This window comes from Phoxinus phoxinus (genome assembly GCF_949152265.1).
Source record: "Phoxinus phoxinus genome assembly, chromosome: 10".
NCBI classification, from domain to species: domain Eukaryota; kingdom Metazoa; phylum Chordata; class Actinopteri; order Cypriniformes; family Leuciscidae; genus Phoxinus; species Phoxinus phoxinus.
Window position 1 is genome coordinate 35224322 of NC_136885.1, and position 26929 is coordinate 35251250.

Genomic DNA, 26929 nt, shown 5'->3' on the forward strand with positions numbered 1-26929 from the left:
ATACACAATTACACAAACCCACCTTAGAGTTTTTGTTTTATTTTAATATATATAGGCCTATTACACTGTATTGTATTAGGTTATAATCTGGTCTGTAGAGTCAAAAGTTATTACACAATTACACAAATTCACCCAGAGTTTTTGTTATATTCTGGTCTGTAGATATGAATAAGTCTATTTTACATCAGATGAAAATGTTTAAAAATTTTAGTTACTTAGTACACACACACACACACACACACACACACACACACACACACACACACACACACACACACACACACACACCTCCTCCACATATGCTAGAGATGCAAATTAAAGGGATAGTTCACCCAAAAAAGAAAATTACCCCATGATTTACTCGCCCTCAAGTCATCCTAGATGTTTATGACATTCTTCTTTCAGTCGAATACAATCTGAGTTATATTACAAAATATCCTGGCTCTTCCAAGCTTTATGATGGCAGTGAATTGCTGTTTCTGTTTTCAAGTCCATAAAAGTGCATCCATCCATTATAAAAGTAATCCATACGGTTCCAGGGGTTAATAAAGGCCTTCTGAAGTGAAGCCATGCATTTGTGTAAGGAAAATACCCAAATTAAAACTTTATAAACTATAATTACTAGCTTTTGACAGACAGTCGTACACATCAATTTACGGTGGAAGATTGACCTCTGACCCGACACACATCGTAATGACGAAAGCGGAAGCTCATGAAAGAGCAAAACAAAACACAGGTCACAAATAAGAAATTTTGAAGAGAAATGTCGGAGGATTTCTATACAATAGAAGAGGAGCTTCAGCCATGTTTGTTTAAACCGCGAGAGGCGTCTAAGCTTACGATACTCCTACATCCGTCACGGGTTACTCTTGTCGACTTGCACGTACGGTCATCTGGCGGAAGCTAGTTATTTTAGATTATAAAGGTATAAATATGGGTATTTTTCTTACACTATCCCATGGCTTGGCTTCAGAAGGCCTTTATTAACCCCCCGGAGCCGTGTGGAGTCATTTTATAATGGATGGATGCACTTTTTTGCCTTTCACTCCCATTATAAAGCTTGGATGAGCCAGGACATTTTTTAATATAACTCTGATTGTATTCGTCTGACAGGAGAATGTCATATACACTTAGGATGAAATAATAAAAAAATTGGGTGAACTATCCCTGTACGCTATAGTGTAAGGTTAAATTTATACAGATTACTTAATAACTCATAACGTCAAGCTCCGTTACATTTTTCTAAAGTTAAACGTGTGCATGTCAAAACTGATGGCGGTTAACAACTTGCTGTTGCTTAATAATAGTCAAAAATATGCAATCTTTTGGTTTGTACACTAACTTTGCCTTCTGTAGTCTACAACATCTATTTTAGAGATTTTAAATGCAGATTTGTTAGCATCAATTCATGCATATTAAAAATGTGCATTGTGCATTTATATTTTTACAATACTTTTTTGGTGATGCAGTGCACACTTTGATATTCAATCAGTGCTAAATATGCATAATCAATTTAAACTATGCATTTGTTCCCAAAATACTCACTTTTGACTTTACATTACACATATAATTGATTGTTCGAAAGGTTGCGTGGGCTGAGAAGTTTACATTTCCCATTTATCTGTCGCCATCAAGTGGATATAAAGCATTCATAAATTTTTTTTAAAGATTCAAGGCTGTTTGATACAGCCACATCTGTCATATTCATTGGCCTCAGGTGGATTTGCTGATTATTAGTATTGACACTCCAGACTACATGTATGCCACATTTGGTAGAGATTGAGAGAAAAGCCTAGAGATTGGTAAACAAAAGTGCATTTTTATATAAAAACCCAAATATGATAGAAACACGTTTTGAAAAACAATATATGGTCATAATAAGTCTTGATTGAGTGTGGAGATGTCTCTAATTTTAACTATTTTAACTTTTAAAACATTATATTTTTGTGCACTGTAAAAGTAAAAATCTGAAACTGAGAGAGAAAAGTTTCATGACTTGACAAACATGCAGAAATGTACAGTAATAACAGAAAAAAGTTGCAAATGGATGAACTAGACTACAGCAGAAGAGTTTGCTCTTTTTATTTTAGCTGGAGTCCAAAGCCTGTGTGTTATTTAACCACCGCAACTTCAACTTCACTGTGTGTTTCATGCACGTGTAAAGTAGTTTATAAGCAGGTGTAAGTTGCGCGCGCTCGAGGAACAGCAGACGCGGATGATGCGCGCTCATGTACTGTACAGTCGCGCGCATTAACCAGTGCCATCAGGTGAACGGAACACGAATGTCCATAATAATTACAGGAAGTTTGAAATGTGTGGTGTTGTATATACATAGCGTGCAGCAGAGTCACCTTCTGGACACTCACGGTATTACAAAAATGTTCTGATGTCAGGAAACATGATGTACTTTTGCACCGTAATAAACAATATATGCTTGTAGTGCATGTGGCTAATTATTATGTGGTGGCATCTTTTCCTGCATGCCTTTTTTATGATGAAGCAAATCAGTATTTTACATTTTAAGACCATATGGACTATATTATATGGAGATGTTAAATGCATATTTGTTAGCATCAATTCATGCATTGTGCATTTATTATTTTTAATGCTCTAATAATAATATTTATGCACCAAAAACATTGGTAAAAAAAAAGCTCTATATTTGGGGTAGATTAAATAGTAAAAATATTCCCTTACCTAGTCTATCAATAATCATAAATAATAATAATGCATTTTTTTTAAAAATATAAATATGTGTATAATATTGAGTATAGCAGCACTGCTGACATTGTTTGATATGTCAATTATGCATATATATAGTATTTATTATAAACCGTGCAGTCTGTAAAACATAATGAATTAATAAAAGGTAAATTATGTTAATAATAATTAGTAAAACAGTACTATTGATCACTGGAACTCCCTTAAACTGAAATGAAATGACTATCCACACATACATGGATCTGCGAACATTAATAACTCAATCTAAACTCATTTTAATGATTTTAATAAAGTGATGTGATTATATAAAATGGCGTAGTGTTGCAGAAAACATTACATGAACATTTCAGCAAGTGCACGACTCTGCCAGCGGTCACGTATCCCGTTCTCACAGTCGTAAGATGTGCTATTGTTTTCAGGATCTGGGTTTGCAAGGCTGATAAAACACAAACGGCTTCACTGATATGAGTTTGTATAAGCTTTACTGAAAGTTTGAGGTAATAATGCAAAACAATGCAGACTGGCCTATTTCAGCATATTATGAAAGTACAGTACCCTTGATTTTTAATTATCGTATTTGAGGTATTTCCACATAGAAAGAATAGAAATAGAAAGAAGTTAGAATATATGTTTCACATTATAGGAAAGAGACGCTACAACGATCAAAAATATGGCCGTATTTCGTATAATAAAGCCATAGAAAATGTCATTTCCTCGCTATAGGGATGATTTTGTCTTCACATAGACAACTGGCCGGACAGCCCTCGCTCACGCTGGGGTTTGCACACGAGAACTGTTCCTTCATGGCATCACAGTTCATGTACTCGTTGATGTACGGACAAGGGTTTGCTAGGAGAAGCAGAAGAGAGAATTGATGGTCAATAAATGCAATCTGTGATCTGGAAAATCATCATTCAGGCGCATTTTACAACCAAAAGCCCAAATGTAGGTCTACTCACTGCACAGATGGTCCTGGCAGTGATCCGGGCAGGACTCACACGGAGAGCCCAGCGAGTACGGAGACACTCCTCTAAAATTCCCTCTGAAATAGAGGACAGGAATTTAAACTGTAGTTTATGAAACATTAAAGAGGACCTATTATGCTTTATTCGTACATGTTTATCTTTCTTCAGTGTGTAATGTTGCTGTTTGAGCAGGAAAAAGCTGAGTTATTCTCTATATCAGTCTCTGAACTCCTGAAACACCTCCATCACTCTTGAGTCTCTTACAGGAATGAACATGTCACAATATTCCTCATTTAAATAATTAATACGCGGAATAAAGGGGCGGGGCCTGGTTGAGTAAGTTAGTAGTGTGTTGAAGCTGCAACCTTCCGGTCTCTCTGTTGAATCCCACACGGAAGTGATTAAACTGCAGTTCATCGACTGGCCACTAGAGACCGGCTGCAGACGAGAGTCAATCCCATAGACCCGCATGTTAAAATGCCCAACTTTACAGCAGAAAAACATGCGTTTACAGCCTGGTGCAAAAAGTGGTTTTGGTCTATATAGCTAATTTTGCCCTTCATGATGACTGTGAGGGGGGTGAATTTTTTTAATAACTTATCCGTTTAAATTATATTAAGCCTTAAAGTTCAGCATAATTAAGGGCGTGGCCACTTGAGTGACAGGTGGATTGCTGCTGATGTCACTACTAGCGTTTGTCTGCTGTTGTGTTAGCGTCACGTCGCCTCAGCTAATCCGCCTCGCTGCACATTTACGGATATCGGGGAGTGACGCGCGGACAAGATGGCGATGGTCGGCTCCGCCCACTTTGGGCTTCAAAAATGCTCTTCAGAAACACTACGTCCATATTTTATTACAGTCTATGATTGAAACTCTGTTATGGTAAGGGTCGGGACATTTCCCAAACGCTCGACCAATCACAACACACTGCTCCAGCCAACCAATCAGATCACAGTGTGCTTTTCAGAAGGCGGGGCTTCATAGAGACCGGAACTAAACAGAGCGTTACTGACAGACTGGGAAGAGAGGAGCCGCAACACTGGAGAATATGAGGAAAATAATCAACATTTAAGCATGAAAACCTTTCTACACCCCATAAGCAATATCATGACTTCATAAAAAGGCATAATGGGTCCTCTTTAAAACATCCTAGAGTGACAAACAGCTCAGCATTGAGAGAAAGGCAGCAGGAACGTACGCGCGGTAGTAATGGCATCCGTAGAAGTAGCTGCTTCCACACTGCGTCATGGCACAACCGACCTCATACGAGCTGTACCACACCACCTACAGGAACAAGCGTTAACTCCGTGGCACACAAATAATCATGTTACAAACAAATACACTACCGTTCTGTGAAACCTTGAGAAAAAGAAGTGCACTTAATATTATTGAATGTGCGCGTGTAGTGCACTTGAGATCTTAAAGGGTTAGTTGACCTAGGGCTGGGCGATATGGACCAAAAGTCATATCCCGATATATTTATGCTGAATATCGATATACGATATATATCTCAATATTTTTTCCGCAAAGTGAGAGCAAATGTTCAGTCAAAGTCAAAGCCAAATATGGACTTCACTGTATAAATTATACATTGATTCTTAAAGTTACTATTAAAGTTCTCAGTCAAGAGCAGTGTGTGATGTTTTATTAACATTAAATGGATAGTTCTCCCCAAATGTTTAATTGTCATCATTTACTCTCTCAAGTTGTTTTAAACCTGAATAAGTTTCTTTCTTCCGTTGAAGTTATTTGGAAGAATGTGGGTAACCAAACAGTTGATGTTCCCCAGTGACTTCTATATGTATTTCCTATGGTAGTCAATGGGGACCAGCAACTGTCTGGTTACCCACATTCTTCCAAATATCTTCTTTTGTGTTCAGCACAAGAAATAAATGAATACAGGTTTGGAACAACATTAGAGTGAGTAAAGAATGACAAAATGTTTATTTTTGGTTGAACTATCCCCTTAAAGGACAAGCGGCATCATGTTTACTATTAGGGCTACTGTCTCTTTAAGACCTGAAAGCGAGCGTCTAATATGTACGCATATGACAAGCAGATTTCTCTCAATTTTCTCGGTTTGCTTTCAGTTTAGACATAACCAACTTTCTTTATGTAAACCTTGAGTGTATTTGACAGTATTAGCTCAAAAAGACTCGAAAGATAACTTAGTCCAGTATCCAGGCGCTGTTAGACAGGCTTTTAGTGCATGTGCGCGTCGGGTGTTTGCGCTCAGAAAAGCGCATGTTAGAACAGCGCATCAGCAGCGAATGACATGTTTAACCGGAAAGGCTTTAAAGCAAATGCAAATAATGAACTTTTGAGACATGCAGGGTCCTGTTCCTCTGCCTAAACATGTAGTGTGAGTATTTGTCGCGTTGTACACTATAGGCTAGGCTGTTGAGACGCAGACTGCTTCAAAAGCACGCAGCAGCTTGTTGTAGCAAAGATCACAGCGCAAATTTGAACTATATCGCGATATATGCGATATGGTCTAATTCCATATCGCATCTAAAAATATATCGATATATTTTTTATATCGATATATCGCCCAGCCCTAAGTTGACCCAGAAATATAAACTCTGTCAGTAATGACTCTCCTCATGTTGTTCCCAGTCAGACTTTCCTTCATCTTCGGGACACAAATGAAGATATTAGTGATTAAATCTGAGCGCTGTCTCACTCCTCCATAGGCTTCTGCTGTAATTGAAACTTGCCGGCCCAGAAAGTTAGTAAAGACAATGTTTACAATAGTAGAAATGATTACATTGGCTCAACCTTAAGTTTATCAAGCGACCAGAATACTTTTTGTGCGCAAAAAACAAACAAAAATAAGGACTTTATTCAACTTTTGATGTTCTTCTGTGTGTCTCTGAGTGAGTTCACATGTGTAACAGCGCAGCGCTTCTGGGGTGTACGTCAGAACGCCGGCTCACTATTGGCCGACGCTGGTCATGTGTGTGATGCTGGCCAATAGTGAGCCGGCGTTCTGACGTACACCCCAGAAGCGCTGCGCTGTTACACTCAGATTTCATAAAAAATATCTGGGGATATTATAATATATTATGGGGAACAACGTGAGGGAGAGTAATTACTGATGGAATTTTCATTTTTGGGTGAACCATCCCTTTAATAATAATAAAACATTTTATTTGATGGCGCCTTTTAAGACACCCAAGGACACCTTACAGAAAAAATAAACAAGACATTAATACAAGCCCAACAATAATATCAATAGTAAAATCAAATGAATATGTACGATCTTGATGCTTAAAACCATTAAGTCCAGTAAGTTGAATTGTAAAATTTAAATGTAAAAAGACTACTTGTAAAACTACAGGAATGCATTGGTCATTCTACCGAATAGTCACCTGTGTGTAATGTCCAGTCGGCTGACCGTTGACCGATCCGCTGGGATATTGATAATTGTTGACTTCGCTATGCCAGGCATTCACCACTTCTGTCCATGAATAAAGTCCGGACGCCTTGAAGAGATTTTCACCCATTTCATAACCTGTCCATCAGAGAAAACATTCAGTGACAGAATCTAGAGCGTCTGGTGGAGACGGAGGAAATTATGATGATTTTAAAAGACATTTTCATTATTTAATGTGTAGAGCAATATTGGTGCTGTATTTGTTTGTTCAATGTCCAGTTCTGAAGCCCCCGAGATGTAGTTCATGCACTGCATGTGACTGTGAAACACACTGTCTTTTCTTCCTGCACTAGTCAGCATGTCAACACAGACACACACACACACACACACACACACACACACACACTTGCACAATCCTCCTGTATAAATATTAGGTCTATAGACATGTGGGTTGGATGAAAGCAATCTTCTGTTTTCTCAGGTCTACACTGCTTTGGTTGCATATACCGTGGCCTCAAAACTTATTTGGACAGTTAAGCCAAAAAAAAAAAAAAAAAGTCACTGCAAAAAAAAAAATATATATATATATATATATATATAAAAAACAATTAATTATATATATACATATATATATATATAGATCGATATATATATATATATATATATATAAAACCTATTTATTATATATATAATAAATAGTTTATATATATAAATAATAAATGTATATAAAACTATTTATTATATATATATATATATATAATAAAAAATTATATATATATATATATATATATATATATATATAAAGCAAGTGGCATTTATTTTAAAGACAGACAGCACAAAGGGACTTGCAAAATGATTCACAAAAATAAGTTTGTACAGTTTGAAGTGATAAAACAACAAATGTAGTGTTGAAAATGAAGACAGTATCGTGTGACTGTGTGAAGCATTAGTGAAACATGTCCATGTTTGATTTGATGAAGTAAAAACCGTAAAAATCACCTGAACAACAGTAGATTACAAGACACTTTAAATAGTTAGAAGATTTATTCATGCAATAATGTTTATACTTTTAATGTCAGTACTTAAATAGCATAGACAAAGGTTCACTCGGGTCTATATAAAACTCTAGGGTTCATGGCTCAATTTTAATTAACCCTTTAAAATGTTCTTTATCTGGATAAAATGTCTTATGATTATGATTTTTTTTCTAGTGATAAAGTGCGTCGTACGAGCTGTTTAATTCAGTCACTTTAATTAAAATAAAAAAATTAAACAAAATGAATGAATTGAAACTAAATCCATTAAAATATTCCATGATAGGAACCCTAAAGGCTCTTTATAAGAAGCGCCAATTCTTCTAAAAGTGAACTTAAAGGAATAGTTCACCCTAAAGACAAAAAAAACCCCGACATGCAATACAAATGCAAATATCCATGCGTTCTTCACCGAGTTGAATATCCGTTTGTCTGATGACAGATGTGAACACGATAACTTCTTGTTGCGAGGAACACAATGGATATATTCACCTCAGAGAAGGTACATTGTGTTTCATGTTGCATTTTTATTATTCTTGATTTCTCACAACTTGTGTGTTTATGTGTGAATCGGAGTGAACTGATCGAGTCTCATGAGTCCAGCACAGAAGACCAATTATTATTTTTATAGTATTTTTTTACCAGAACCCCAGAACACTTCAGTGAGACTTTTGCGTCTTTTAAAAAAAGCTGGTCTCTATTTACTGCCATTATATGGATGAGCACCAGGCATTGAACAAGAAAGAAGGCATTAGAACAACACCAGGGTGAGTAAATTATGATTTTAGGGTGAACTATCCCTTTAAATACTTCAGGGTTGACGTTTGACTTGCAATTTGGGTGTTTTACACTTCTTTATAAAACTGCTTTACAACAATATGTTGTACCGTACCTATAAAATATTGAATTGTGATATAACATACCGTCAATCAGGCGGCTGCTGGGTGGCCCGTGTGTCATGTTACACTGATCGATCCAGTCTTGAGCCGACTGAGCCACTGCGTCACTCCAGTTCTGAAAACCACAGAGGATCTTCATTCAGCATGAGACACTAGGCACGTTTCCATTACAGATTTGTGCAAAACTTTTGCGAATTTTTCTAAATGTCAACAAATAATATTGTGAAATGACGCCGTTTCCATTAACCGATGTTATGCGACAAGAACGCCATTTTCTTCCTCTCGCGAGTCATTCCAAACATCATGGCGACAGATGTTGTAGGTTTATGTATATCCAGCCGTCGCACTGGCCATTATTATTAATGGAAGGAGACGTGTGTGTGTGTGTGTGTGTGTTATCCAATCATTAATGGCGAGGAAAGACTCTTATACTGAGAGCGTTTCTCCTCATTTCTGCTTCGAGGTCTTGATTGTGGCGTTTCTTTGAGGTTTAGAATCCAGTATTCCTGTAATTATTTTGTCTTGTATCAATTTAATAAAAAACTCTGTCTCATATTCTGTCCAAACACACCACATCATCTACGTCAGGTGACTGTAAATGTGCAAAAACTGTTTCCATTGCAGTTTTGTAAAATATTTATTTTTCGAATTGCCTGAAAAAAAAAAACTCATGCAAGCGTAAAACTTTTTTGCGAGAAATGGGAGTTTTTGCGAAATTTACGTGTTTCCATTGGCCGTATTTTTCAATTTGCGCAATTTGAAGAGTAATGGAAGCGAGGCTATGCACAATGCAAATGCAAATGCAAATGTGAATTATAAGCGTGTGATTGACCATTTTGAGCATGTTGCTGGCCGGCGGGTCCACAGCGCTCCTGAAGGCGTTGTGGACGTCCACGATCTCCTGCTGGACAGACGTCAGGTCTGTACACACACCTGTGAAGAACAGAGCAAAACGACACATATGCAAAACAGCAAGTTTTTTCAGATTATGCATATTAAACCGTTATAGTAGGCATTATAGTGATGAATGCTTACCTGGCTGGAAAGCCCACCACAGAAAAGAGACATGCATTAGATGGATATTTATGTTAGATAATTTAATCACATAATATAATAACTGTCATTCATTTGTAATAAATATTGACCATAATGCTCAGATGCATTTTATTCATATACATTACCAATCTAGCCGGGGGTTTTTTAATGGAAGCTTGTTTCCACCACAGAATGAAAAATAAAAAAGGTAATTGCGACTTTTTATCTCACAATTGATTTGTTTTTTGCAATTGCGAGCTATAAAGTAAGAATTGCGTGATATAAAGTCAGAATTGCGAGCTATAAAGTCAGAATTGCGTGATATAAAGCCAGAATTGCGTGATATAAAGTCAGAATTGCGTGACAAAGTCAGAATTGCGTGATATAAAGTCAGAATTGCGTGATATATAGTCAGAATTGCGTGACATATATAGTCAGAATTGCGTGATATATATATATATATATATATATATAGTCAGAATAAAAAAAACTTTCCTTAGAATTTGACTTTTTAACTTTAAGTTGATATCTCACAATTCTGAGAAAAGATGTCAGAATTGCGTGTTATAAAGTCAGAATTGCGAGAGAAAAAAGTCAGATTTGCGAGTTTATTTCTCGCAATTCTGATTTTATAACACGCAATTGCGAGATTATATCTCGCAATTGTGAGAAACTCGCAATTATCTTTTAAAATTGTTTTATTCTGTGGCGGAAACAAGCTTATATAGTTTTCCATTCACTATCTGCTCCAAATTATTTGTGAAGACATTTCCATGCATGTGTAATTTATATTTGTCTACAGAACTCACTTCAAGCAGAAGCCTTTAGATTAAAACATTTTAAGATAATTGGAAACAAATTCAATCAAATGAGTACAAAATGTTTTACTGGTGATGTAACTTACAGCAAATAAGTTACAAATATCATGAGAAAAATAGTAATTTATTAAATGTAAACTCACCCAGCTGCAGGAGCTGCTCGAGCTGCTCATATGGAGCAATCCCAAGATACAAACTGTCACTGCAAACATGTTGTGTCCTTCCGTCCAGCAGACTGTGGAAATAGTATATTTAAATAAAAAAAATTATCAAAATATTTTGTTGACTATAATCGGAAGTAAAAGTGTTGAAAGAAACTCAGATTCCAATTTTAAAAAATGATTTTGTAGTTATTTTTAGCAAATAAATCTGCATTATGATCTCTGATCCTCACCTTCCCACACGAGTCTAGGCGTCTGAGATGTTGTGGTCACTTTTCTTTTTATATTCCCAGCATCCTAATGGGCTCAGAAACATGTTCCCATGTGACCAGTGACACCTGACACCACTTGAGCAATACGTTCACAAAACAATACAAAACCTGCGAGGTTAATAGTAGAAGCAAACATGAGAGTGTAAACACGAGGGTGTAGTTTTAGTTTAAAGAACAGCGTGAATTAACTCCAGAAGAATGAGGCAAGATGTCTAAAGAACCTGCAAACAAAGCAACAATGATACATTGAATTGACAACGTGGCAATATAGACCAAACCGTATAGCTGAAGAATAAAGATTATGCTTTCTATTATGAGGATCTATTAGTCAGAATAAAATAGAAACTGTAGACTTTACTTTCTCTCAATCGCCCGCATGCAATCGGACTATTAGAGAGTGACGTTCACTATTGTGTTCTGGACTTCATCAAGCAAACAAGGGATTTATGGGTTTCAGTCGGACTGAATAAAGTAACCTACAGCTTGACCTGGATAATTAAAAACATTTACTTTACATTAGATAAGAACGTTAAAGCTTCAGCGAGAGGGTTATAATGCAATCGGGTGTAATCTGACCTTCGATTGCACAGAATTTACTCTTTTTACATCATGCTAAGATCTTTAGATTTTAATTTAACTATTCATTGCTTTGTCTTAATAGAGCCACGGGAATATTTCATGTATTTTCTGCCATTATTCTGATGCAGTGACAGGTTTATATATGCTTGAAGCTAGTGAGAAAAATCCCTCTCATGAGTATTAATGTTGAATGATAAATTACATTTACAGATGAAACTGGAAAAATGTGAATATGGTCCAAAAGTTCATTTATTTCAGTAATTCAACTTAAAAAGGTGAAACTAATATATTATATAGACTCATTTACATGCAAAGTGAGATATTTCAAGCCTTTATTTGTTATAATTTTGATGATTATGGCTTACAGATTATGAAAACCTTTTCACAATATTCTAATTTTGAATTTGGGGTTTTCATAAGCTGCCATAATCAAAATTATAACAAATAAAGGCTTGAAATCTCACTTTGCATGTAATGAGTCTATATAAAATATTAGTTTCACCATTTTTAAGTTGAATTACTGAAATAAATGAACTTTTGCACCATATTCACATTTTTTGAGTTTCTGTAGATTTGCTCTGTAAATGTAATTTATCATCCAACATTAATATTATTCATTAATATAATAGTTCTCACTAACTTTAATCCATCCATCCATCTGTTTATATTAGAGTCTAAAATACTTTAATATTACAATATAATACTTCACTTTAGCCAGAACTCCCACAGAAACATGGGCTGTACTGAAGCGAGTGTCAGTTTGACCAGTAGGTGGCGCAGTGGCACCAGTATCAGGATTCACAGACAGAAAGTTTCTTGAGGTTGTCTTGCATTAGGAGTATGTTTGTTTACAAACCATTGAGTCCTTATGAGAGAGGGTTTAAACATTTGTGCAATAAAACAGCTTCTTATTATACAATGGTCTTCAACGCTTAACTAGAGTACAGGAGGATGAGTGCTGATAATGTTTGCAAATGTTCACTTTTTATGTTCACATTATACAACTGTAGCTATACTGCAAAACTAGAATATCACAAAATTGTTGTGTACAAGTTTTGGAAGATCAGCAAAAGGCCTCAAAATAGGCCAATATTGTGTGTGTGTGTGTGTGTGTGTGTGTGTGTGTGTGTGTGTGTGTGTGTGTGTGTGTGTGTGTGTGTGTGTGTGTGTGTGTGTGTGTGTGTGTGTGTGTGGCACACTTTTTTGTTTTCCTCGAACAATGTAGTTAGTGAAGTGTTCAGTGTTGACGTACAGCTCTTCTTTGCGGAGGGATTACGCAGTGATTAGTTCGCTATAAACGCAGCGGTAATTACGCAGTGGGACGTTCATTTTCCAACATCTCTCCTTCCTCTTCAAGCTTCAGTGAAAGAGACGTGCTTGGTTGACATATCAAACACTGTTTGTTTTTTCCCAGAAGTCTGAGAGCGTTCTTTTCTAATTAGTTCCAATTGTTTCATCACTGGTGATAATTTGCTTTAAAAGTGCACTGTGTGTAATGTTTAAGAGGATATGTTGACATAAATTCAATATCATATACATAACTATGTTTTCAGTGGTGTGTAAAGACCTTAATGAACCGATGTGTTTTTCTTACCTTAGAACGAGCCATTTCTATTTACACTAATTAATGAAGCACTACACACCGCGGGTCCCCTTATATTGAAATGTTTCTACAGGAGCCGTACACGGACAAACGCGTTTCGTCACTATGTTCTTCGTGCAAAGAAGCTAGCTAAAGTCAGCGAATAAAACACTGACACGATGATGAACAATAGGCCTAACAATAATATTCGCAATAGCATAGAATTTTACTGAATAATTAAGTAAACATAATTTCTTACTTCATATTTGTAAATAAACCTCATTGCTTAACATCAATCCTGCTGCTGGAGGGTCCTGCCGAGTTTAGTTCCAACCCTAATCAAACACACATGAGTCAGCTCGTCAAGCTCTTCAGGATCGATTGAATACACAGAGGCAGGTGTGCTTTTATTATATTTATTATATATAATAATAAAAAAATATAGTTTTAAATATATATATGAAATACAAAATACATACAGTATATTAGACATAATTATATTCGAAAATATTAAAATATATATAAAAATATTAGGGCTGTCAAAAGATTAATCGTGATTAATCACATCCAAAATAAAAGTTTGTGTTTACATAATATATGTGTGTACTGTGTATAATTATTATGTATAAATACACACACATTCATGTATATATTTAAGAAATATTTTCATTTATATACTGTATATACATTTATATAATTTATATTATATATAAATATTTTATATATAAATATAACGAATTTTTCTTAAAAATATACATGATTGTGTGTGTTTTTATATATATAAATAATTATACACAGTACACACACATATATTATGCAAACACAAACTTTTATTTTGGATGCGATTAATCACGATTAATCTTTTGACAGCCCTAAAAAATATATATACACATAGTATTAGATGTCCATAAAAATATGTACAATATACACACATAGAACCATAAACAAAGTATCATATTGTCAAGTATCAAGTATTTAATCAATAATTCAGCATCATGATGAGTAGTTCTGCAGTGATTGCACTTCCGACACGAATCTCTCGCCACAAGGATTCACTCGTGTTCTTTGATCCGGGCTCGCGTCATTAATTTGTGTCCTGGGGTCAGAGGTCGCGTCTACTGTGCATAACAACACCATCAACAAACCTCCGAAACTGAGCGTCAATCATCTCCAGCGCCTCAGACATTTCACATCAAAACACTGACTTCTGATGAAGTGCTGGTGTGTCATTTTCATCAGGGAGATGTGATGGATGAAACCAGAGTGATTATGGTGTGATTTGGGCAGGGTGTGTGTGTGTGTGTGTGTGTGTGTGTGTGTGTGTGTGTGTGTGTGTGTGTGTGTGTGTGTGTGTGTGTGTGTGTGTGTGTGTGTGTGTGTGTGTGTGTGTGTGTGTGTGTGTGTGTGTGTGTGTGTGTGTGTGTCGTCTCTCACAGGCCGCTCTGAATAATGTATTCGCAGCTATAGGGGGTCGAGACTGGGCTTTATGAAAAATACATATCAGTGCCGGGGCCGTCAGACACACACCCTCTCACCCCACACACACACACACACACACACACACACACACACGTCCCAGAGGAGAACGCCAGCGATCAGAGGTCACGCTTTCATTGCTCCGGAGACGTCGTCTTAAAACTCCTACATTAGAAACACAAGAGAAAGCTGTTCGTACGAGTATCGGGATCTGAAGAGCAACTCTTTTGAGATCAACTGCGCTCATATTTCCATTGCATACTTTTAAAGGGTTAGTTCACCCAAAAATGAAAATAATGTCATTAATGACTCACCCTCATGTCGTTCTAAGCCCGTAAGACCTCCGTTCATCTTCGGGACACAGTTTAAGATATTTTAGATTTAGTCCGAGAGCTTTCTGTCCCTCCATTGAAGCTGTATATACAGTATACTGTCCATGTCCATAAAGGTAATAAAAACATCATCAAAGTAGTCCATGTGACATCAGTGGGTTAGTTAGAAGTTTTTGAAGCATCGAAAATACTTTTTGGTCCAAAGATAACACAAAATAAGACTTTATTCAGCATTGTATTCTCTCCCGGGTCTGTTGTGAATCTGCGTTCAGGACTCCGCAGTGACGCTGCTGACGTAAGACGCTGATGACGTGTCATCTGGTGCGCCCGAGCTTCGTTTACAGTCTGAGGGAGACGCACGCTATATTCAAGCTATTCTACATTGTTTGCGTGGATATCATTTTTTTAATGGTGCGTAAATGTGCATGTCGCGGATGAGACACTTTTACAGCGTGCGTTTCCCTCAGTCTATAAATGAAGCTCGGGCGCACCAGATAACACGTCATCAGCGTCTTACGCCATCAGCGTAACTGTGAAGGATTGACAACAGACCCGGGAGAGAATACAATGCTGAATAAAGTCTTATTTTGTGTTATTTTTGGACCAAAAAGTATTTTCGATGCTTCAAAACTTCTAACTAACCCACTGATGTCACATGGACTACTGTGATGATGTCTTTATTACCTTTATGGACATGGACAGTATACTGTATATACAGTTTCAATGGACGGAGAGAAAGCTCTCGGACTAAATCTAAAATATCTTAAACTGTGTTCCGAAGATGAACGGCGGTCTTACGGGCTTAGAACGACATGAGGGTGAGTCATTAATGACATTATTTTCATTTTTGGGTGAACTAACCCTTTAATATCTGCCAATCCGGGCGCATTTGAGGAGTTGCTGAGATCTTCTGAAACACACACACACTCAATCTGGAGCGTTGCATTCACAAGAACCGCTGGTGTTTCCCTTTAACAACATTATTATGAGTTATACTGACTAACTGTTAGTCTGTTCCTTATTGTGCAGATTGTGTTTCACTTTCCATACTCAACACTCAGCAAACAAGCTGTATACATATTCATAATATATATATATATGGAAACAATGTAGTTTAAGATCCAATTCACATTAGCTTGCATATTACTTGAATATTGGCTGTTTATTAGACCTTATAAAGCACTAATAAGCTGTAATTAAGAGTTTACTGATTTAAAAGTTGCAGTTAATAGTGAGTTAATGACCCTAATATTATGACCATATATTATATTATATTATTAAGATTAATCGTGATTAATCACATCCAAAATAAAAGTTTGTGTTTGCATAATATATGTGTGTGTACTGTGCATAATTATTTATATAAATAAAAACACACACATTCATGTATATATTTAAGAAATATTTGCATTTATATACTGTATATACATTTATATAATTTATATTATATATAAATATGTTATATATAAATATAACCAATTTTTCTTAAATATATACATGATTGTGTGTGTTTTTATATATATAAATAATTATGCACAGTACACACACATATATTATGGAAACATAAACTTTTATTTTGGATGCGATTAATCTTTTGACAGCCCTAATATATATATATATATTATATATTATATTATATTATTATGTTTGGGTTTGGTATGATTTTTTAATATTTTTCAAAGTTTCTCCAAGGCTGCATTTGCGTGATAAAAAATACAGTAAATATTGTGAAAAAATGTTACACTGTTTTTTATTTTAATCTATTTTTAAAATGTAGTTTATGACTCTGATGATAAAGCTGGATTCTGGATCACTTCTGTTTCCTTTTTGCTTGACCGCTGGCTTTCTTCTTTAGGAATTGTTTATTCTGCACTTTATTTCTGCAGAAATGTTGTTTTCCAGTAAAAATATTGAAACATTCTTGAATTGAGATACATTGTGTGTGAATTGTGTGTGTGTGTGTGTGTGTGTGTGTGTGTGTGTGTGTGTGTGTGTGATGGGTAGGTTTAGGGGTCGGGTTAGTGTGTGTGTGTGTGTGTGTGTGTGTGTGTGTGTGTGTGTGTGTGTGTGTGTGTGTGTGTGTGTGTGTGTGTGTGTGTGTGTGTGTGTGTGTGATGGGTAGGTTTAGGGGTCGGGTTAGTGTGTGTGTGTGTGATGGGTAGGTTTAGGGGTCGGGTTAGTGTGTGTGTGTGTGTGTGATGGGTAGGTTTAGGGTTAGTGTGTGTGTGTGTGTGATGGGTAGGTTTAGGGGTCGGGTTAGTGTGTGTGTGTGTGTGTGTGTGTGTGTGTGTGTGTGTGTGTGTGTGTGTGTGTGTGATGGGTAAGTTTAGGGGTCGGGTTAGTGTGTGTGTGTGTGTGTGATGGGTAGGTTTAGGGTTAGTGTGTGTGTGTGTGTGTGTGTGTGTGTGTGTGTGTGTGTGTGTGTGTGTGTGTGTGTGTGTGTGTGTGAGAGATGGGTAGGTTTAGGGTTAGTGTGTGTGTGTGTGTGTGTGTGTGTGTGTGTGTGTGTGTGTGTGTGTGTGTGTGTGTGTGTGTGTGTGTGTGTGTGTGTGAGATGGGTAGGTTTAGGGGTCGGGTTAGTGTGTGTGTGTGTGATGGGTAGGTTTAGGGTTAGTGTGTGTGTGTGTGTGTGTGTGTGTGTGTGTGTGCGTGTGTGTGTGTGTGTGTGTGTGTGTGTGTGTGTGTGTGTGCAGGTCATGAGAACAACTACTGTGTGAAACTTTAAACTAATTTGCTCTCCATTTAATCTTGTTGTGGTCTTGGAGAAACATTTAAAGAACATTTGAGATATTAGAGCTGAATTTTCACACTCAGTGTTCTGGTTATTTTCACTCTTTCCGATCCACATGCTGCATTCTTACCGGTGTTTTTTATTTGACTGTAATTTCTAAAAGAACTGCCCCCCCCCTCTTTTTTCTCCCTTTTATCTCTCTCTCTCTCTCTCACACAGCACCTCCTCCTCAGTCTTCAGATTCTTCAGTTGGTGGGCAGGAACTGAGTCGGTTGCTGAAGAAGAGAGCGCGCGCGAGAGAGAGAGAGAGAGAGAGAGAGAGAGAGAGAGAGAGAGAGAGAGAGAGAGAGAGAGAGAGAGAGAGAGAGAGTCTGGGTCATCTCAGACAGTCAGAGAGAGAGAGAGACAGGAGAAGGATAGAGGAGCATGTCAGAGGATGTGGTTTTTCTCTGAGCTTGCAGAACATTGCGCGCGCGCACACACACACACACATACACACACATACTTTGAGCATGACCTAACGGCAGCACGCGAAGTGTGTGTTCTGCGCTCCGTGAGCTGCCTGTCGCAGGAGGACTGATCCGGGGATCCTCGCTTAATCTTCTTCTTCTTCTGGTTATTATTGTGCCGTCACATCCAGCGGGAGCCGCACCGCACTCCTGCGTTTACTCCTGTGGATCGCTCGCGGACTCAAACTTGCAGCGTCGCGCGTCAAAACCTTCACAACAGGTAAAACCAGTCCGTCTCACTTCTGCGCGTGCATGCTGTCTGTCGGTGTGTGTCGGTGTGTGACCGTGTGTGTGGAGAAGTGCAGGAGATAAAGAATCAATCATGGGAAGCCACAAGCCACAAGTTTGCCACTGTGAGATGATGAACGTCTTTAACCGTTAACACACACACACACACACACACACACACACACACACACACACACACGCTCCTCGTAAAGCCTATCTCACAGACCAGTGCTTTAGTTTGAGTCACATGTACAGAGTGTGATGCTGACAGGAAGATACACACACACACACACCGGACCGCTGGAGAGAAGTGTTTCTTCAGCACTTTATTTGAGTTGTTTGTCTGAAAGCAGAGGATTTAGTTTGGATTCAATCCTCAGTGTTTTTCTCGTGTTTTCCAGCACAAATATCGAAACCATTCTTAAATCAAGATACTGAATGACTTACGATATTAAGTCTTGTTTTAATGTGTGTGCGTAAAACATGAACAAATATCTGCCAATGGGGGTCAGAAAAATAAACTTGTTTTCCCTTTAAATTCTGTTTTGTTTTGTTTTGTTTTTTTGACTCCATTGGCAGATTTTTGTTCTTGATTTAAGCATAAAGTCACTTCATGTTGATCAGTTTCTCATTAAACCAGACTTAATATCTTCAGCCACTCTGAAAAAATACATAGGAAGCCAAAAATACACCGAAAGCGAAAATGCTGTGTAGGCTAATGTAGAACAACCAGAAGATATCTGATAAGTCAGCATAAAAAAAAAAAAAAAAAATCATATTTAATCTGATTCATGTTATTGATCTTATTGTGAAAAATTCATTTCTGCACATTTTTTTTTTACCATGTTTTTTGACTTCTTGACAATCTTCTGGTGATGTACAGTATGTTGAACTTCTCTATTAATTTAGTCCGCTTAAACCCCGCCCCTTTCTTACAAATGACCGCTATTCGCATTCAGATCATCAATCGACCACCGATGGAGTCCCAGTCCTAATATTCTCTTTGTTTCACTGGGATGTGCGTCACAGTATGGAAGAAAAACATCTGTTGCTACTTCCGTTACATCGCGATTTTAAATCCAGCTACTGTTGTGCGGGATCACAGTTTTGGACCAATGAGATTTCACTGGAGGCGGGGCTTTCTTTCGCAACGCTGCAGAAATAAAAAATTGCGCGTTCAACAACATTTCCTGTCGCTCGTCAAACGTTAGGTCGTTATTAACAGAAATAAAACGTACAAATAGACTTTTTAAACCTTGATTTTGCACATAAATCTCAGTGAATGTTCGTTTATGGTTATTTAAAATATATATATATATATAATTTACATTATGCAACAAATAGCCTACGTGTTTTTAACATTATTATTTATATACTATAACAGTAATAAAACAATGAATTAGCATTTATTTTTATATTTTGAGTTTTAATTTTAGTTTAAGGTTTAGTAATTGTACGTGCTTAAGTCATTTTTTAAAATATTTATATGTAGCCTAGCTTTAATATATTTTTATTTCAGTTTTAGCAATTTTAGTACTTTAGCTTACACTGATTTATTTCAGTTACTTACCTAATTTTCCTTTAAGTTTTTCATCTAATATTTATTATTTAATTTGATTTCAGCTTTATTACCGAAAACAACTTTTAATAGTTTTAGTTTATTTATTTATTTTAGCAATAATAAGTCAAGTCAAGTCAAGAATATTTGTATAGCGCTTTTCACAATACAGATTGTATTCAAAGCAGCTTTGCAGTATTAAATTAAAATAATAATAAAACGTCCATGTTTGGTAATGCTAATCAATAGTATGATTGATTAATTAAATTGAATATCCCCAAATAACACTGGTTTTTAAACGTTTTGTCACATTAAATTGCACGTGGCTTCATCTTAAAAGCTCTTTATACATTTTATGGAATACTAATCAAACAACAAGTCAAGAAAAGGTTAAAAACGAAGTCGAGTGCATTGCATTGTTGCATACTCTGTTATGTAATGCACATTTTGTAAAGTAATTCCATACATACCAATAGAAAATGTGCACAGTATGCATAATAAATACTGAAGAGTATTGTTATGCTAATCTATTGTTGCTATAGGCGGTCCAGCTGTCGCTCATATTGCCAGAAATGGCACACTCTCCTTGTAAACGAATGTCTTACGGACGCAAACCGCTGTCAGTGTGAATGCCCTTTAAGAAAGGAATGTAAGAAGAGAGAAGCGAGAAGGCAAACTGTCATTAATCAGTTCCAGACGCCTCAGGAATCGACACACAGAGCCGCTGTTGTCCTGGAGGAATCTGTGCATCACATCACGGGCTCGTGCCCTCCGACCCCACGCGTACCCGCTCTTCAGTGTCATATGTGCATCAGCTGGAACATTTTATCAGCCAAGAGGGACAAGAATACAAAAACTCAATTTTCTGCATTTTCGGAAAACATTATTTATTATGAGCGGTGTGCAAAAGTCACAGACATGATGCTGTGGTGTTATGGGTGTGTGTGTGGGGTTTATACGATTATACAATAATGATGCACTATAAATGGAAACGTACAGTTATCAAAACAATCCCTGTTCACACGGATCCATGGAAACGTCTAGAAAAGCGCTGTATTCTGCTGCCAGGCCAGTAGATGGCGATGTTTATGGAAGCTTTTTTTTTCACCACAGAATAAGAAAAAAAAAAGTTATTGCGACTTTTTATCTCACAATTGACCGTTCGCAAAGACCCGCCCCCCTTAGTTACTGTCGCTTAAAAGCACATCGCGGAGCAGAGAGGACACTGACAACACACTGACAGACACAGACCAGCTTACTTTTCAGTTACTTTTGATATTAAACATATTAAACAAAGTCTCACCTTTCAAATTTGGTCATTTTTTTAAAGAAATTTAAACAATAAATAGCGTTTTGTGTCTCTTTAATGTGTCGTGACAGATCGCTCAGTTAAAGCCGCTCGTGAACCGATCTTCTCTTCCTTCTAGTTCATTTATAGCATCAAATAAACATGAATGAACATCAGAAGGAATGTTGTTTTAACCGCGGAAAGACGTCAGTACACTCCGCTTCTCAAGCTCAAATCCTCCCATGTTAGTCTACTAACTCTCCTGACTGCTCTGTCGGACAAAATGGCGGATGGCGAAGTATGATTGGTCAGATCACCTGTCAATCAAACTCCCTGCGAAGGATCAATGCAGAAAAGTCAGAATCAGAAAAAAGTTTGTGTTCCTTCGCAAAGATTTGCGCTGTCTCCAAACGATCGCATGCTCACTCGATTATGTTTGCTCACACAATGCATTGAAATATAGTTTTTCCTCCCACTTCATATTATTTCCAATGCATTTTTGTGACAAAACGCAACGCAAACGCAAAGTTTTGTGAGAGAATGCAAAAGCACTTCAAATATAGCTTTTCCTCCCACCTCACATTATTTCCATCACAAAAGTCCTGCAAGCGAACACAGACATGTTTGTAAGCGGACAGAGTTTCTCGGGGGAACGCAGAACTTTTGCTAGAGAATGCAAAAGCATTGAAATATACATTTTCCTCCAATTTCATTTTTTTTTTTTCATCACCATGTCCCTTTATGGGCTACATAGGGTCTCCTTGGCAAACCTGGGCATAGTTTGAAACATTTGCTGCATCCGTCCTAAATAGTATTGAAAATTAGAATTAGTGTGTCCCAAATCGCAGTATGTTGAAATGCGTATATTGCAAAGTCACCCGGATACTAATATTTCTGGTTAGAATCTGAAATGTAGATCCAATCACAACCCATTATTCGATTAGAACTACAAACACACACAAAAAAGTGTTAAAAAACTACAAGCATGGCAGATGTGTGAGAACAATGGTTAAGTGGTTTGAGTAATTCATAATCAGCATCTAAACTGCCAAAAATATGTTGTCAACATCATATTTCATATGCAACCACATTGTGAACTTTTATAATGATACATTTGCATAATGATGCATTTAAAAGATCATGACCAAACACATGAGGAGAGTCTCTGGCTGCTTTTTTTCCAGTATGGTAGGAAATTAAATAAAATTGAATGTGGAGGATTTTAACTGTGATGAGATGATTGACAGGGCAATTTAAACGTTGACAGCAAAATACAAAGTAGTTTGTCCCAAAGCTTTCTTCTGCTACACACACTGAAAAGTATCTACTTTATCTCCACAAAAACACTTCTTTTAGGGCGTAGTATAAGTATAGGCGAACTGGGACGCAGATCTCTCCTGAAACTTTAACTGGGCAGGTTTGAGATTACTGAGGTCTTTTTAAAGGATGAGAATATCATGTATGAATCTGTAATCTTTAATAAGTCACATGCAGCAAACTTGTAGATCATTTCTGCAGGTATTTATTCTACATATCATCATAATTATCATCGGCAGCTTGTTTGGTGTGTAGGAATATGTGACCCTGGACCACAAAACCAGTCACATGGGTAATTTTTTTTGAAATTGAGATGTATACATCACATAAAAGCTGAATAAATAATATTTCCATTGATGTGTGGTTTGTTATGATAGGACAATATTTGGTCGAGACACAACTATTGAAAATCTGGAATCTGAGGAGCAAAAAAATTTAAAAATTGAGAAAATCTCCTTTAAAGTTGTGCATTTATGTTCACGATTGTGCTGCATTCACTCACAAAAATACATGTTTTATATATTTACGGTAGGAAATTTACTAAATATCTTCATGGAACATGATCTTAATATCCTCATGATTTTTGGCATAAAAGAAAAATGGATAATTTTGACCCATACAGTGTATTGTTGCTATTGCCACAGATATACCCGTGCGGCTCCAGACTGGGTTTTGGTCACATATGATTAATACACAATATTTTGCTAACCTAATTAGGACAGAGAACCCTCTCTAGTGCTCAATTAAATGTCGTTTAGATAATTGGAGCGTGCATTTGAACGGTATTGTCGCTTTACCCCAGTCTTCTCGAGCGCTGAGTCAGGACAGGCTCTGGTCTGTGAACAGAGAGAAGATGTTCACCTTCTCCTGCGATTAGACAGCCTACAAATCAGATGTCACATCCGCTGGCGGTGCACTTCTCCTCGGCGCAGTCGCTGGAGGAGATGAAACACACTCGATGGAAGATGAATGCTGATTTCTGTTCTTCTCCTGCCACTTTGAAGGGATTACGTGTGAAGATTAGGTTCTTCCCTCGCGTCGCAGCGTCGAGCTTCTGCCACATGCATTCAAGCCTCCGGCGATGCCTAGACACAACAGAGAACAGTCAAAGCGGGAAATATGCAAGCGCTGCAGGAAAACACACACTTTCTGTGTTTAACAGGCCACAGAATAAAGCATCTTTAAAACGTCTTCAAGACTCATCGACTCGCTTTTTATTGAATAGAAGTAGTAATTTCTTTCAAAAACGAAAAACTGACCTCAAACTTTCAAATGGTATACAGCATCCAACATGTATACAACATGTTTTCCTAACTAATTTGCATTTTATTATTTGTATTTTGCATCATTTATGCTGTTTGCAAAAAAAGACAGTTGAAACCACTGATTTAGGACAAATGTGTGAGGCGATGAAAACAACAATTGAAATGAATTTAAAGGGGTGGTATATAATAATATGAAGCTATGACCGCTTCACCCAACGGTTCTATATATCATATAATAAAGGCTAGATGTCTCGTCCGCGCTGCTGGTCAATGGAGGTCGACGTCCGCACACGGCGGCCATCTTGCCACAGTCAGCTCGCTCACTCATAACATTGTGTTTTAATGGTGCATGTACTTTTTAAATAACCATAACTTGCTACATTTTCTACCGATTTTCAAACGGGTTGGTTTGTTATAAACGTCAGAGATGTAGTTATGACACTGCATAGCCTACTTATGAATAATTATAATATTAGATATTTCAACATGTTCAAGCACCCAGAATTATAGCCACATTAATAATATTTGTAAGAAATCAAACCGTTAGTAAATCCGTCAAGATTTCAGCGAGATAAGAGTATTTGTGTTCGTGCCGATCACTCACCGTACAGAAAGCTCACCTGTGACAAGATGGCCGCCGGTGATGCCGTTAGAGACTCCGCCGTAAGACATCTTGCCTTTATTATGTATATCTATGGTTCTATGTATCACTACACAACATCCCTAGCAACCACTCTTAGCAACGCAAACACATGTTTGATCTCATCGATATTGTTCACTGAAGCTATAAGTTAGTTCAGTATTGTGAGAGATCGAGTAAGCGAGTGTACCTGCATTTACAGTAGATATAGCATTTTCCTTCAGGTCAGTCATATAATCATAATTAAAAAATCTGTTTGAATGTCCGCTGCGATATCTTGTCTTTTTAACAGTTAAAGGAGAACTCCGGGCAATTTTTAAGTTAATCTTGACCTTTGTGAGTTCTGTCTATAGAAAAAAAACCAAACCGGATTGGTGCTTGCAACACGGAGCCGCTACCGCGAATGCGCAGACCTCCACTCAGCTAACGGCAGTTATGGGGCATATTCATAAAGAGTGTTTTTGTGCCTCTTAACAGACACAAAATGCAATTAAAATGTCTGTCCAACATGAACAGGGTCCTTACACGACAACAAGATGCGTTTAGCAACTTAGCCATTGTTTAAATTCACCTAAATAGTGTTTTAGACGGCTAGCTTTAAGGCCTGTTCACACCGGGACGAATTTCGCGCGCGATATTCGCCGACGTTTAACGCCTCATGACTAAACAAAGGGCGTCAATGTGAGTGTGCACACCGACGCGTAAAACGCCACGCGTAAAAGCGTCATTTTTTAAAAAAACGCCTCGGGTTCGTTTTTTTGGTTTGACGCGCCGCGTCAAAAACTATCCGACCAATGAGATTGGCGCTTTTGCTCACGTGTCTGGAGCTTCTGAAGTTACAGTAAACACAACTTGGGGGCGCTCAAACACAAAACGGTCTTGCCGAGCGTAACGCGAAGAAGACATACGCCAAGTATATGCGTGTACAGTACCGGGAAGAAATAAGACGAGGAAGATGCAAGACGAGATGAATGTAGAGCTGTTGGTCTCGTTGGTGTCGGAACATAAAGAACTATATGACAAACGTGCCAGCGACTACGCGGGGTATTTCTGTTTTACATTAAGCGCCATCTAATGTCAGGGAATGAATTTGCATGTTCACTCGGCTCATCGTCAGCGAAAATCGCTTGGGTGTGAACACAAAAAACGCGTTGAAAAACGCTGACGAATAATGCGCGCCGATATTCGTCCCGGTGTGTACGGCCCTGTAGTCTCGCGCTGAAGTCCCGTGGGAACTCCCGTTGTAGCAGAAAATATAGAAGATTTTGAACACATGGAAGAGGCTTTTGAGTTTGATAGTCATCCTTGTTTATTCGAACCCGAGTATACAGACAAAGAACTAGCCTCACACCTGCACAGTCCTTTAAAAAACTATTTCTTTAAAGGAACACAGCGACTTTTTGGGATTTTAGCTTATTCCCCGTATCCCCCAGAGTTAGATAAGTCCACACACACCCTCCTCATCTCCGTGCGTGCCGTAACTCTGTCTAACGCACCCACCGCTAGCCTAGCTTAGCACAAAGACTGAAGGTAAATGGCTCCAGCTAGCATACTGGTCCCAAAAAGTGACAAAATAACGCCAACATTTTCCTATTTACATGATGTGATTTGTATAGTCACAGCAGCGTGTACAAATAACAAGGTCACATTAGACACAGCCGTCTTCTAACCGTATACATACTGGGAACTATATTCTCTGAAGGCGAAGCACTGCTACTTCTGCGGAGTGATTAGCGTAGGCGCTGCGAGCTAATCACTCCGCAGAAGTAGCAGTGCTTCGCCTTCTGAGAATATAGTTCCCAGTATATACGATTAGAAGATGGCTGTGTCTCATGATGTGACCTTGTTATTTGTACACGATATCAATCTCAAAGTGCTTCTTACACTTAAAATATAAAAATAATATATGAAATATGCAAGTGCTGCAGGAAAACACGCTTTCTGTGTTTAAAATCAAGGCGATATTGATCGAGTCATCATGTTCAATACTTTTCTTGAGTGCAACAGAACTTGTAATAGAGAAGCACATGTAGATCACAGTTCCTATACGAGCGATTTATAGATTACCATGACTGAATATGCTAATTGAAGATAGTTAACTCCACATCAGAAACATAAACTCATCAACTAACCATTCAGAGAC

General features: G+C 37.5%; 2 protein-coding genes across 9 annotated transcripts in view; one reads left to right on the forward strand and one right to left on the reverse strand.

Moving 5' to 3' along the window:
• Window positions 1-3186: 3186 nt before the first annotated feature.
• On the reverse strand, window positions 3187-13847 carry LOC307005793 (cysteine-rich venom protein ophanin). 8 transcript variants are annotated; one of them, XM_079626251.1, is made up of 9 exons: window positions 13792-13847; window positions 11243-11306; window positions 10992-11083; window positions 9828-9928; window positions 9020-9110; window positions 7058-7200; window positions 4885-4970; window positions 3681-3763; window positions 3187-3570 (listed from the first exon to the last, which is right to left on the reverse strand). In XM_079626251.1, the coding sequence occupies exons 4-9, from the start codon at window positions 9837-9839 to the stop codon at window positions 3428-3430; spliced, it is 558 nt and encodes a 185-aa protein (XP_079482377.1). In that variant the 5' UTR covers window positions 9840-9928; window positions 10992-11083; window positions 11243-11306; window positions 13792-13847; the 3' UTR covers window positions 3187-3427. The 8 variants fall into 8 exon arrangements, with proteins under 8 accessions (XP_079482377.1, XP_079482375.1, XP_079482373.1 ...); XM_079626249.1 differs by having other exon boundaries at window positions 11243-11356; XM_079626247.1 differs by having other exon boundaries at window positions 11243-11389.
• Window positions 13848-18212: 4365 nt separating this feature from the next.
• Window positions 18213-26929, forward strand: part of rftn1b (raftlin, lipid raft linker 1b) — a 144189-nt gene continuing 135472 nt past the window's right edge. The window contains exon 1 of the mRNA XM_079625379.1: window positions 18213-18710. The gene's annotated coding sequence lies outside the window, so the exon portion shown is untranslated. The remainder of the gene's footprint in view (window positions 18711-26929) is intronic.